This window comes from Hemitrygon akajei, chromosome 2 (assembly GCF_048418815.1).
Source record: "Hemitrygon akajei chromosome 2, sHemAka1.3, whole genome shotgun sequence".
NCBI lineage: Eukaryota > Metazoa > Chordata > Chondrichthyes > Myliobatiformes > Dasyatidae > Hemitrygon > Hemitrygon akajei.
The window spans coordinates 128,443,396-128,458,201 of NC_133125.1; the positions used below are offsets into that span (position 1 = coordinate 128,443,396).

Genomic DNA, 14,806 nt, shown 5'->3' on the forward strand with positions numbered 1-14,806 from the left:
TAGACCGAATAAATCTGTAACCGAAGCTTTTTCTCTTCGTTTTGATCCTCCATCCACACTGAAATGGCGTTTTCCTCCCCCGGAAACGGAGCTTTTCTAAAACGCTCTCCAGAGTGTGTAAATCTGAAAACGCCAGCTGGGCGGTGGAGTGTGTAGGGGTAATGAGTTTTTTAAAAATGCTGTCATGACATGCCGGAACGGATGGTGGGGGCAGCACGGCATTTCGTTGTTTTTTTGAACGAAGAGGAGGAAACGGAAATAGTATCCGTTTCTTCTTCGCTTGTTTTCTGTAGCTGTGTCCTGCATGCGTGCCCAGTAGGAGGAGGTCCGCTCAAATACCTGTTTTAATGTGGACGGAGGTATTTTCAGGAAAGCCTGGTGTGGACGCCTATTGTTTTTTTCGCAACACCAGCTTTTTCAAAATTCACCAGCTCAGGGTGGATGTAGCTTAAACCTTGCTCAAAGCGCGTTATAGCTACAGAAATGCAATATGATACTTCAGTATTTGGCATATCGTGAGAAATTTGGATTGAAGAAATTGTGTCATTTCCAAGCCTGGCCCACATATTATTGCCTTTCACTACTGTAGTACAGTATTCACTAGTACAATTCCCATAGACTAATTCTAAAGTGACACAATTCCTGTGAATTAGGGTATGGTATTCAATGGGGTAAAGTTCAGCATCTGCCCTTTCAAATGCTCTTGACCACATTTCTCCAGTCCACAGCCAACCAAGATATCACTTCCCCACTTTTTGTACCTTCAGACAGAGGGTCAGATTTTGCCTGAACTATGATGAGGTTGATTGCAATGCTTGAGGTTGGATTTAAAAAACAGACATTGACTGTGGTCATTAATCCATAACAAAAGTGGAAAAAGCAGACTGAGTGAAGAAGAAGTGTAGACAGTGGAGTGTGGAATATCTGTAGCATGGATTTATACCAGCACCAAGCAACCAACATCAGCCAAAGAGTTTGCTGTGTGAAAGAGTTCTTCTTTCAAATAAAGTAATGAATCTATCAAGGCTCCTGGAACATTTGAAGAGAATACACTCTGATAAAGCAAACAAGAGCTTGGCTTATTTTCAGTCACTTTGTGAAAACTTTCAGGAATGGAAAACACTACAAAACATGCTTGCCAGCACTTCACAACAAAACAGTGATGTTTGTGTGCCTCATACGTTTCATTGCTCATTGCTAAATCTGGAAAGCCCCATATAATCGGAGAAGAACAAATTCTGCCAGCACTAAGTGAGATTCTGAGTACGGTCTTACATAAGCCACCAGACCAAATAATTAAAGTGATTCCACTTGACAACAACTCTGTTCAAAGACGAATAGATGAAATGTCTGAGAATGTCGAAGACACATTGTGAAACATACTTAGGACAACAGAACTTGTTCTGCAGTTAGATGAGTCAAATTTGCCAGGTAATAGATCTTTATTTCTTGGTTATGTTCACTTCATTAAAAATAAAAATACGGCTCAAGAGCTGTTATTTGCAACTGACCTAGAAACTGACACAAAGGGGAGTCAAGTCAATATTCTTGAGCAATTTTTTTTAAAGAGAAGGACATTCTACTCACCAATATTCTTGTTTGTGCAACAATGGGCACCATCAACCACAGGACACCACTGTGGGATTATCTCTTCCTTGAAAATTTTTTGAAATTGATAAAATTCTTTGAAGATTCGAATGTTTCATTCAGTAAATACAAGAGTATCCAGCATGGCATTGCTTATTTGTCAGAACTATTCTCAAAGTTTAATTAAATCAACTTTCAATTGCAAGGAAATGATGTGAATCTTATCAGTCAAGTTGGTCATCTCCACATTTCTATCCAAGTTAACCCTATTTAAGTGCAATATTGGCAGCCGGGACTTTTTTCCAATTTCCAAGCCTCTACTTGATCTCCAAATATACTGTGCCCACCTTAGTGAGCTGCATAAAGATATGTCTGAGAGGTTTCAGGGTTTTCTCTCTATCCATATTCCAAAATTGGTAATAAATCAATTCCTGAACACTTGTAATGAGGAATTTACAGGAAGGATGGAAGAAGAACTGATCTTACTACAAAATGACTTTCAGCTGAAGCTGAGGTTCAAATGATCATATCAAGATTTTGGATTTCAGAAAGAAATCTCTGAATGTTATACTGCACTGTAGAAAAAGGCCCAGATGTTCTCTATTGTTGTTCCAGCATTATATTTAGTGGGGCATGGTTTCAATGCAGACTTTCGACTTCTTTCAAAGCAACAAAACAAACTGGAAATTACTAATCATGAGTATTTGAGACTCCTTCCACCTGATGTTGAGAAGCTGGTATCACTACACCAAGCCCAATCTCATTGAAAGATGAAAAAGCAATAAATTAGTGAATAGTTGGACATCTAACGTATGCTATAGAATTGTTGATAAAAATTGTTTTACTGTAATTAAATAAAGAAATTATCTTATATGTAGCTTTAAATAGATTTGAATAATTTTTGCAGTTACTTGTCACTGCTTTGAATATGCATATCCTATTTTCACTGGGCATCGTAAATCAAAATTCTTTATAGTTTTTAGGTAATGGCCGGAAAGGGAGAAGGGGGGCACTGGGGATGTGGTCTGGAACCAAGTGGGTATGACCCAAAAAAAATAGGGAACCACTGCTCCAGAGTATCCTGGTTCTTTCCACGGAGGAGCCTTCCATTTTCTACCCCTCCACCTCACCGCTGCCAAACTTTAGTAAGTACTTCTCCATCCATCTCGATGACAATTGCTATGTAGCCCTGTCAATAGCCTGATCCCCACAAGTTCAGACTTCTGCCCAGCCATTCACTGGTTTCCAGTGACAATCAGTATTGAAACATGGAAGGAAGTCTTTGCAGACTGGTACTCATTGCAGGTAAGAGTCAACATTACGCTCTTTAGCTCTGATTACTGCCACATGTTAAAATCTGTGAGTAAACTTACTACAAATGGTAAGCTGGCAAATGCAGTTTACCTTTTGAAGATGATCGAAATCAAATTCAAAGATGAGCTTATTGTCACACGCACAAATGTACATATGCACGGGTGCAATGAAAATCTATTTGCAGCCGTATCACAGGCACGTGGCATCAGATAAGCGCCATTCACAAGGAAAGCATAAATTATTCTCATTTTTAAAAGAAAAACAATTAGAACAGGAAAAAACACTATCCACTTTAGTGGAAAGTGATCAGAGTGGTCATAGTGTTGCTGAACTATAGTGGAGATTGGGGTTTTGCTGGTTGATTCAAGAATAGAGTAGTTGAAGGGAAGCAATAGTTCTTGAACTTGATTATGTGGGACTTCAGGCTCCTGTACCTCCTGTCTGATAGAAGCTGTGAAAAGAAAGCATGACCTAAAAGGTGGGGATCTTTGACAATGATGTTGCCTTCTAGAGGAAACGCCTCCTGTAGATAGTGCTGATGGTAGGGAGCGATGTTCCTGTGATATATCGGGCACAGTCCTCTACTCTCTGCAGCTACTTACATTCCTGCTCATTTGAATTGTCATACTAGACCATAATGTAACCAGTCAGGATACTTTCAACAGTACATTTGTAAAATTTTATTAGGTGGACCTCCTTAAACTCCTAAGAAAGTAACAACAGTGACATGCTTTACCTATGATTGCATAGAAGTACTGGGCCCTGATATGTTAACACCCAGTAATTTTAAACTGCTGACCCTTTCCACTATCAACCCCTCCATGTAGACTGGTGCATGTTTGCCCTCCTGCCCTTCTTGAAGTCAACAATTAGCTCTTTTGTTTTGTTGAAGTTGAGTGAGAGGTTGTTGTTGTGGCACCACTCAACCAAGTGTCCTATTTCTCTCTGCTAAGATGACTCATTGCAACATGTGATTCATCCAACAACAGTAGTACCATTGGCAAATTTGAGAATGACAGTGGAGCTGTGTTTAACTACAGTCACATGTGTAAAGAGAGTTGAACAGGGGCTAAGCCAGTAGTTTTGAGGTGCACTGGTGTTGATGATCAGCAAAGAAGAGACCTTGTTATTGATCTTCATTGACTGAGGTCTGTCGATGAGAAAGTTAAGTATCCAGATGCTGATGGGAGATAGAGACCCAGGTCTTGAAGCTTGATGGTGAACTTGGATGGGATGACTGTGGTAAAAGCTGAGCTATAGTCAAATTACACAGAGCAGGGAAGTCCAGGTGCCCAGTCTGTTTAATTTAACAAGTTTCAAACTGGGGTAGTGAGAGCTGTTACCGCCAAAAATAACACAAATGCTCAAAATAGCATATACCTTAGGCAGTGGAGACACTCAGCTCAAAGACTCTCTGTAAATAGATCGTGCCACTAGCTCTTGATTGGACCAATTGTTTGTTCACAGATTGATGAGCACCTGTCATCAATCCGTGCTTATCCAAAGGGGTCAGGATTTTTCAAGGCAAAGTGAGGCCATGTTCTTCAGCTACTGGTCTGACCAAAGCTGTGTTCTATCCCACCATCAGGTCCAATTGCTTCAAGACATTGGGAATATGGTTCAGAGAAGCAGGGCATGAACCAAGAACTAAGCAGATTATAGGGATAAGGTGAACTAGACTGATGACATAGGTGCCATACCTCTTCCTCTATAGTGGGAAAAGTACCTGATTAACAAGTGTGAAATGCTTTCGATGTTCTATGACCCATATTCTGCTCCTGCACCTGCAGCAATTACCTGAGACATCATATATTTCATCTTACATTTGAAATGGGCCCATTTCATGAGAATATTATAGAAATGGGTAGAAAATATTCCAATATATTGCCCCCAGACATCAAGCTGTATGAAGATCCTAGTTAGGCAATCTCCAAGCGTCACTTAATGCCAAGGTTCTATTTATCCACAGTGTTGCAAAAGATGGGTGCAGCCATGTTGCTGAGAAACTCTATATATCAATTGGACCACATATCACACCACCTCTCTATCAGAGAAAGGTTTAATTCCAAAAGCACAAAGTCAATCCAGCAGTGGTCAGTTTGAAATGTATCAGGACCTTGCAGGAGGGGTGGTGGATCACATCAGATGGGTCCCTAGGCCTCATTATCCAAAGTCTCAAATAAGCATCAGGATCTTACTTGGCTGGTGGTGAGGAGGTTCGACCTTGTCAGGTCCTTCATGTCTAGCCAGAATCTCAATCTTCACATATGCTGCACTCAGGGTAGCTGTGGTGCACTTGAGACCATCAATCTGAACAGATGAGCAACATGGGACTTAGTGCTCTTCACGCTGTTGCCAATGATGCACATTAAAACAGAAATCAACTGCTGGATGATCATCTATTTGGTGAAAGGTGTGTTTTGGCCTGCTTGAATCTGATTGGTCATCCAGCATAAAGAGATATCTACAACTAAATGTTGCAAATTGGCATACTCCAAGACCTAGGACTGTGTGCAGAGGTATGCATGAAAATTGCTGAGTCCACCTCAAAGGCTCTAATGGGAAAGCTCACAGATCTGAGCTCTCACACCACTGTACACTGAAGGGCTGGCCCTGTACCATAAACACTCAAGCTTATTACTGATGCAGTGTTTGGGAATGAGAAAAAGATGTTATGTTGACATAGTGTGAAAAGTGTCAGTAAATGCAATGACATGCTTGGTACTGTGAATGGAGGCAGTGCAGTGTTCTGCATTGTACTACTATACACTTTTAGAATAAACTGCTTGGAAAAAAATTTGTTTCTTGAAACTATGTTATGGTTTTCACTGGATATAAATAACTAAGTATGCTAACCCAGGACACTTTAAACAGCAGGGACTATACTAAGATTGTTTGGAAAAGTACAAAGAAGCAACTTATTAGAAGAGATATGCACGCTGTTCCAATCAATCCTTAATACCAGCATTGTAAATAAAGCCTTATCTTTTCCTTCAGCGTGCTGCAACGGACAAGCAGCAGAGCTTATTTTAGCAACTTCCGATCTCAGCCTTATTTGCCATTTTTCTTTGATAGTTGATGGCATTGAATGAATTTTAGCAGAGTGTTAAGGTAGGGGTAGACATTGATATTTCCCAGGACTTTAACCCAACTGTAATAGAGGAAATAGCTTTCTATTCCCAAGTTAAGATGGTGTCTCACGTGGACAGGAATGTGCACATGAGAGGGTTTCCATCTGCCTGTTGTGTTTGATTGTCATTTACAGTTTGGGGCATCTAGATATCTCCCCTGCATTTTTTTTACATCCTATAAATAGAATAATTGAGATATCAGTTAATGCCTTCAATCCCATCACTCCTGCCTCCATGGATATTTACTGATCCCAATTTTTCATCCTTCCAACTAAACAGGATGTCTACTTGACCATTTGGTATCAATCCGGAGGACGAGTCCACCTACAAGATATTAATTTCCTTTCTCATATTATCAGCCAACTCTGTGGTTCCAACACCGATTATTAAAGTTGTACTTCAAGTAACATCAAAATTTTTCTCATCTTGGCATTGTTCTTACTGCAGAAGCAAGGAAACTTGCAAAGTTCTTTACCCTGCAAATCCCACGGTGATATTCAATGGCAGTGCTGACCTTCATCTCTCAAGGATATGTGAATCTGAGACAATGATCCCCACCTTACAGGATGAGACTTGATCAGAACTGCTTCCAATAATACTATATTCATTACAGAGATTGTGAACCTTTGCAAGGTTCCAGCAATTGGCTTCTTCACCTTATGGTCAATTATAGAGCTTGTGGTGGAGTCAATGGATCCGTATTTGACTCCTCCTTACAGAAGTCTGTGATCTCATTCTTGTGGAGCTGATCATAGTTAATGTGGAAGATTTGGCTTTTCTAACTCATCCACTTTCAATGTAAGTTTCAGGATTTTCACAGAGGTCTCAACAGTCTGTGCTTTCATAATGGCAGTTGATCATGGTACTATTTCTCAGAATAACAGTACCATTTCTACTCAAAGCTATGGTACCAGGAAGGCATATGGGTTAGGACACTTTTTTGGCTGTAACTTGCAGATCAGGGCATTTTAACAAACCTGGTATTTAACCACCTTCTTCATCATCACTATGATCAACTTCTATGTAGCTAAAGCTCTTCTCCCATTGACGTTCTATAGTATAAAATAGAAGCTATCGGGGTCAATATCACAAATGACCTAACTTGGTCTAACCAAGCAGAGTCCGCTGCCAAGAAGGCCCACCAGTGCCTTTACCTCCTGAGAAAGCTGAAGAAATTTGGCCTGTCCCCTAAAACCCTCACTAATTTTTATAGGTGCACCGTAGAAAGCATTCTTCTAGGGTGCATCACAACCTGGTATGGAAGTTGTTCTGTCCAAGACCGGAAGAAGCTGCAGAAGATCGTGAACACAGCCCAGCGCATCACACAAACCAATCTCTCATCCTTGGACTCACTTTACACCACACACTGTTAGAGCAGTGCTGCCAGGATAATCAAGGACACGACCCACCCAGCCAACACACTTTTTGTCCCTCTTCCCTCTGGGAGAAGGTTCAGGAGCTTGAAAGCGCAAACGGCCAGATTTGGGAACAGCTTCTTTCCAACTGTGATAAGACTGCTACCTTACTTTCCCTTTTCTATCTTCTAATTATGATTTATAATTTAAATGTTTATTATATTTACTATTGATTTGTACTCCAGGGAGCAAGAAGTGCAGAATCAAATATCACTGTGATGATTGTACACTCTAGTATGAATTGTTTGGCGACAATAAAGTAATAATAATAAAAGGTTACGGTCAAGCAGCATCTCGAATGCCCACGGCCATTTTCTACCTCTCACACTGGAAGTGTTAGAGAAACACAAGGTAAGAAAGTAGTGCAAGATGCATAACATCTAGAGTCCAACCAGAAAAACTGTAGATGATATTTTAAATGCTTGTGTGCAGCACAGTTCTGTAGCAGCTGTACATATCACTCTCTCCAGTAATATACATTATTGCAGATTGGTATGGCAACAGCTCTGCTCAAGGCCACAAATAAACTGCAGAGAGTTGTGGACACACCTCAGTCCATCTCAAAAACCAGCTTCCCAGTCTGCCTTTCTGCTGCCTCAGGAAAGGGCAGACATAATTGAACACCCCACCCCCTCAACCTGGAAATTCTCTCTTCTCCATTCCTACATCCCTCCCATAAGGCAGAGGATATAAAAGCTTGAAAATGCACACCACCACGCTCCGGAACAGCTTCTATTCTGCTATTACAAGACTTTTGAAAGGACATTCTGTATGATCCAGATGATCTCTTGACCTCACAGTCTACCTTGCCATGGCCCTTGTACCTCAGTGCCTACCTGCAATGTACTTCCTCTGCAACTGTTACTGCATTATGTGTTTGTTTTCTCTTTGTATACCTTATTGTACAGATATTTTGACATGATCTGTTTAGATGGCATGCAAAACAAAGCTTTTCACTAGATCTTGTGACAATAATAAACCAACTAACAACTACCAGTTATTTTTGGTGGAAAGATTGATATTGAACATAAACATTAATGCATCATTAACAAACCTGGTATTTAACCACTTTCTGCATCATCACTACGATCAACTTCTATGTAGCTAAAGCTCTTGTCCCATTGAGTATAAAATAGAAGCTATCTGGTTATTGTTCCACAGCAATCGTTAGTCCCAATCTCCCAGCACTCTGTAGCTTTGTCATTATATACCTTTGACTGTAATGAAAGTGCCTCAGACAACAAATTTCTAAGCCCACCTATTAAAGAAGCTACTTCTAAAGTTCCCCTCTAAACCTCCTTCTACTCAGTTATTAGAAAATATGCTAACGCCTTTCCTTACAGTCTGTCCAGAGTTCTCATGATTTTACATGTTTCAATTAAGGCTCCACATTGAGTAGAGGCTGACCAATGACATGAAGCCAAAATAACAGATTACTGAGATGCATGCTACTCTTTGTGAGTTAATGGTGTTGAGCAAATCAGTCAGTTTGTCTTGGGAGTAGAATTGTTCCCTAACCTCTCCAGTGATTGCCTGAATTGCACTTCAAGGACCCAAGGACCTAACTGTGGTATAATTTGGTCAAGAAGAATGAATGACTGGGAATCATAAGCCAAGCGTGCAAGTAGATATCCACTTACTTGCTGTGCTGTGGAGAACTGCCGCAATGTAAGTGTCCCATCTCAGCTATCATTGTGGGTGATGACATGGCAATGTCCAAATTTGCACTTCAATGAAATACAAGTTCTCATCATTGAGGAAAGTGAGGGTTCAAGGTATTGTGGATGCTGTCAATGATTCTCTGAAGTTTGCTGAAGGAAGTCTGTAAACCAGTTTGGCCTAGACCTGATTCCAGTGCTCCAAATGTGTTTAACTCTTGCTTCTCCATAGACAATTAGGGATGAATAACTAATGACAGCAAATGTAAGTCGACTTCCATCTATCAGCTCCATTTTCTTCCCACCTTGGTTAGTAAGACAGACACCAACCCCAATGAATTGATGAGGTACACTAAACCAAAATTATTATACTATATGGTGTTCTAAATAGCCTACATGTGGCCTTCGCTGTCTCTCCTTGTTCTGACATTCTAAAACACATAAAACCTTCACAAAGTTACTGTGACATTGTTTTGGTTGTCAAAACTGATGGCAATTTAGCAAGGCAGGAAGCATTCTAAAGTGTAATACTTATTCCCCAGAATAAATGATAATTAATTTAATATCTCTCTTGGGCAAAATGAATATGTGCTGCGGCATTGTGGTTATACTACAGAGTGAGTAATCCACAGACTTGCAGTAATGACTGAGGAGTCAAATGAATCAGATCCATTCATGATAGCTAGGAAAGCTAAATCAAAACCAGTTGCTGAAATAAATCTGAAACTAAGGCCATGAGGCCAATATGTAAGAGCAGAATCAGGCCATTTGGCCCATCAAGTCTTCACCACTGTTTCTTCAAGGCTGATCTATTTTCTTTCTCAGCCCCAATCTCCTGCCTTCTCCCTGTACTCCTTCATGCCTTGACTGATCAAGAATCTATTAACCTCTACCTTAAATATACATAAATCCTATCCTCTACAGCTGCCTGTGTCAACAAATTCTACAGATTTTCCACTCTCTGGCTCAAGAAATTCCTCCTCACCTCCACTCTAAAAGGACGTCCCTCTGTTCTGAGCCTGTGTCCTCTGGTCCTAGACTCTCCCATCATATGAAACATCCTCTCTACATCCACTCTGTTGAGGCCTTTCACCATTCCAAAGGTTTCAATTATGTCACTCCTCATTCATCTGAATTCCAATGAATATAGGCCTTGAGCCATCTAACACACTTCATATGACAAGCCGTTCAATCCTGGAATTATTTTTGTGAACCTCCTTTGAACCCTCTCCTGTGTCAGCACATCCTTTCTGAGATAAGGGGCCCAAAGCTGCTCACAATACTCCCAAGTGAGGCTTCACCAGCACTTTGTAATACCTCAACATTAAATCTTTAAATAGCGTTTCTGTTTGTGAAAAAGCTAGTTGAGTGAGAAATGTCACAAACAACCTTAGAGAAATAATTTTGCCTTCTTCACCCTGTGCCAGCAATCCAAAACTCCAGCCTCACAGCAACACGCTGGAGGAACACAGCAGGTCGGGCAGCATCCGTGGAAACGAGCAGTCAATGTTTCAGGCCGAGACCCTTCGTCAGGACTGAAGAGGGAGGGGCCAGGGGCCCTATAAGGAAGATGGGGGGAGGGTGGGAAGGAGAAGGCTAGTAAGTGCCAGGTGAAGAACCAGTAAGAGGAAAGATCAAGGGTGGGGGAGGGGAAGCAGGGAGGGAATAGGCAGGAAAGGTGAAGAAGGAATGTAAGTGGAAAGCACTATGGGTAGGAGAAGAAGGCAGAATCATGTGAGAGGTGTTAGGCAGCTGGAGGAGGAGGGAGAATGAAACTGGGATGGGGGAAGGGAGAGGGAGGGAATTACCGGAAGTTGGAGAGTTTGGTTGACCCTTGCAAAGTAGCCTTGCTCTCATTAATTCCAAACCACCATAATTCAAAGGTCCGCTCACAGTCATCACACCCAAGCCTGCAACACTGACTGAACTCTGCTCTGGTTATATCTCATTAGCTCTCCCTGTTCTGCAATAAAAAAAGACAATCCATGTAGCCCCAGGTGCGGACACATTACTTTGTAAAGATTTTGAAACATCTATCATTTGTCTAACTTTATGAAGCATTTCTTATCCCAGTGTTCAATGTAATAAAAGAAAGCATAAAGACTTTTATATCCATTCAAATATAGATGCATTATTACTTAAGAGGTAAAGCCATGTAATAAAAGCTCTTTTGATTTACGACAGAGCTGCCCATGGTTTCAAACACTCACAAAGAACTTATTATGATGTAAAACAACAAGACTATTATTCAAAATTAATCAGATACTGCAAAACCCTTTCTGTCACCAGTTGTGAATAATAACATTCCAAGCAATTTTAATTCATTCTTTTGAGTGTTAATGTTAAAGAGAAGCTCTGATAGGCATAGGTGATTATACAACTGATTATATCTCTGTACTATATCTGAACTTTCAACTACATTCAAATCCAACATCTGAAATTAAAATTTAATATTTCCTTGCACAAGAGATGCTATCAACAATGCAAATTAGTACCTCTGGACAGTTCCGAGTCAGGCGGGTAAAAGTTCAATAATGTGAAACATAACACTAGCCACTTACATGGGTGGACCTGCTGAACGTTCTTAGATTTCCCTGTTTATATTATCTACAGATTGATGGTTTGATCACTGCAGTTGCTCCTGGTGCTCAGGTTTTTAACAACGCCACACAAAAAATCAAGCATAGCTATACACTTCCAAGTTGGACACTGGTAAGGGCTTCAACAGGCATCAACTTGGAGAACTGTTATGTACGGATTAGTGAGGAAAGAGGAGGCTAGCCTTACCAACAAAATCAGAAAGCAGGTTTCCTGCATTTATTGCATTTTTTCCATTAAATTACATTAAAGCATTCATAATAATGTATTTTTAGAGTAATGCAGGGATTACAAGGGATTGTCCTCTCATTAATGAAAACTGAAGCAGTTACTTATTCACATTATATATGTTAGCTTATTCAAAGATGGCATGGCAGTCAGTAGCATAACCTGGGTGATTTGTGTATATTGTTCTCACCTTGATCAAGTCTGAAGCACAACGATCGCTTTGCTGCCTCAATCTCATGGCCGGGGTGATCAAGCACCTGTCTACACCACTCAAGCGGGCTCATGGCTTTCTGTTCCATGGTCGGCTGCCGTCTTGGTGAAACATACAACCTACAATGAAAGCACATCACTCACAGTCATTTCTCACAGTAGTTAAAGTTAGGCCACGATTAATTTGTAATTTGACAAACATATGGGTAGTGTAGCAGTAGTTTATTTCAATGCCGGTCAGTCAGGGCATGAAGAAATGCATTAATGAAAATTGAAGTCAATTATTATCTTTGGAAGAGCTCAAATCTATCAATGACCTTTGATAGCTTCTATGCATTTAACAAGAAAAGTGAAGCTCCCCAGAGTCCTATCAGATGGGCAAAGATGACAGTCCCACACATTAGGGCAAAGAAATTAAGACGTTATAGAGGATGTTCCTGGCTGTAAAGAGAAAGAGGAATAATGCACAATGGTTATAGTCGCAAGCAGTGCCATTAGTGACATTGATTAAGTGTCCCTGAGTGGATAGGGTGAACACTAAGCTTCAAGGAATTCAAACAAGAATCCCAAGGGAAACAGAAACACTCAACAGAAATGAGTGGATTGAACCCGACCAGCTGCCTCCTCCAGATATCTCTGTGTGTTGCTATGAAAATATCTTTGGATGAATATGAGGTTAGACAAGTCAATCCCACCAAATTCTCTTTTTCCAATATACCCCTGACTAGAAAGCGGGGAACAGCTTCTTCTCTTCTGCCATCGGGTTTCTGAATTGACCTTGAACCCATGAACACTACCTCACTACTTTTTTTGCACTACTTATTTAATTTAACTATTTAATATATGCTTACTGTAATTCACAATTTTTATTATCATGTATTGCATTGTACTGCTGTCATAAAAGCAACAAATTTCAAGACCAACACCAGTGATATTAAACCTGATTCTGATTTTTTTTTAAAAACAAACAAGCACAAAGCTCATTTGAGAGCAATCATCAAAGACAGAATAAGAAGACTTAGAGGTCTATGGCCATGTATGACTATATGGCAAGTTTAAAACTAATACATACATTAAATGAAAATTGTCTGTAAAATAGTGAAAGTACATTTTAGAAAGGTATTCTTAATTACTCTTTCCTGATTAGGAATGCTCAACATAGTGTACTTAACATTAAAAACCTTGCGTGCTAACTATGAGTATTAAGATGAACAACTGCTTGTGTATTGCCATGAGCTTTCATTTACTACAGTAGCAATCTCTAATATCAGCTAACATTGTACCCTGCCCCCATCTCACATCCCCAACAACGTAATATCATGACCACTTTTCCCTCAATGTCAGCAAAACAAATAAGCTGGTCACTGACTTCATGAAGGGCGCTGGTGAACATGCTTCTGTCTAAATCAATGGGGTTGTGGTTAAGAGAGTTGAAAGCTTCAATTTCTAAGAGTCAGCATCACTAATAGTCTGTCCTGGTCCAACCACAAAGACGTCACAGCCAAGAAAGCTAAGCAAACCCATTATTTCCTTAGAACGTTAAAGAAATTTGGCATTTCTCCGTTGACGCTTAACAACTTTTATCGATGGCACCATAAAAAGCATCCTGTCTGGAATGGTAACTGATCTGCACATGACTGGAAGGAACTGCCAAGAGATGTGGACACAGTTCGGCACATAACAGAAACCAGCCGCCTTCTTGGATTCTGCCTTTGCTTCTCACTGCATCAGTAAAGTAGTCAGCGTGATCAAACACCCCACCCACCGTGAAGATTCGCTCTTCTAAAACCATGTACCACCAGGTTCAACTGCACTTTCTAACTCACTGTTATAATACAGTGGATTCCGATTAATTGGAGCACAACAGGCCCAATTAAGCAACTGCTCCAATTATCTGAAGTTTCATGGAAATAGTTAAAAAGGTCTAAAAAAGACAAATTGAGTAACAAATTATGTATTTAAATAAAACAAATTAGAATACTACCAATAGTACTAAACTGGCTCTGGTGTAACCTCTCCTTTTTTGTACAGATCATACCATCCCCAGAAGAGATCCCAGTGATCCAGATATCTGAAAGACCACCTCCAACCCCCCACCAATTTCTCAGCCACGCACTCATGTGACAAATCATCCTATTCTTACCCTCACTGGCACGTGGTACAGGTGGTAATCCAGAGATTACTACCCTGAGGATCCTGCTTTTCAGTTTACTGCCTAATTCTCTACGAGTTAGGAAGCAAGCAGTGATTCAAAGGAGATCTTCTGTCAGTCCAGCAACATAGCACTGACACTGCAGAGGGGATCGGGATTCACTTCGCATCCAGCCCTTGGATTAGTGCCAGGGAGAACCCGAGTAAGGCTTTGACACCTGAGATTGATTCTAAAGATTAGGGACCATGGGTTCCAAGGCATGTTGTCAAACTACATTCAAAATCGGCTTGTCAATAGGAGATGGGTGATGGTAGAGGGTTGTTTTTACATTTAGATGCCTCTAACTGGTGATGTCTAACAAAGTCTGGTGCTGGGAACCTTGCTGTTTGCAATGTACACCCAGTGACCACTTTATTTGGTACCTCTTGTACATAATAAAGTGGCCGCTGAGTGTATGTTTGTGGTCTTCTGCTGCTGTGGCCCATCCACTTCAAGGTTTGAACATGTTGTGCA

At 40.5% G+C, this 14,806-nt stretch overlaps 1 protein-coding gene across 2 annotated transcripts in view; it reads right to left on the reverse strand.

The window, feature by feature from the left end:
* The window catches only part of slain1a (SLAIN motif family, member 1a), a 146,161-nt gene that overhangs the window by 105,349 nt on the left and 26,006 nt on the right, over nucleotides 1-14,806 (reverse strand). For both annotated transcript variants that reach the window (XM_073027596.1, XM_073027604.1), the window contains exon 2: nucleotides 12,122-12,261. In XM_073027596.1, coding sequence (XP_072883697.1) covers nucleotides 12,122-12,261 — 140 coding nt within the window. The remainder of the gene's footprint in view (nucleotides 1-12,121; nucleotides 12,262-14,806) is intronic.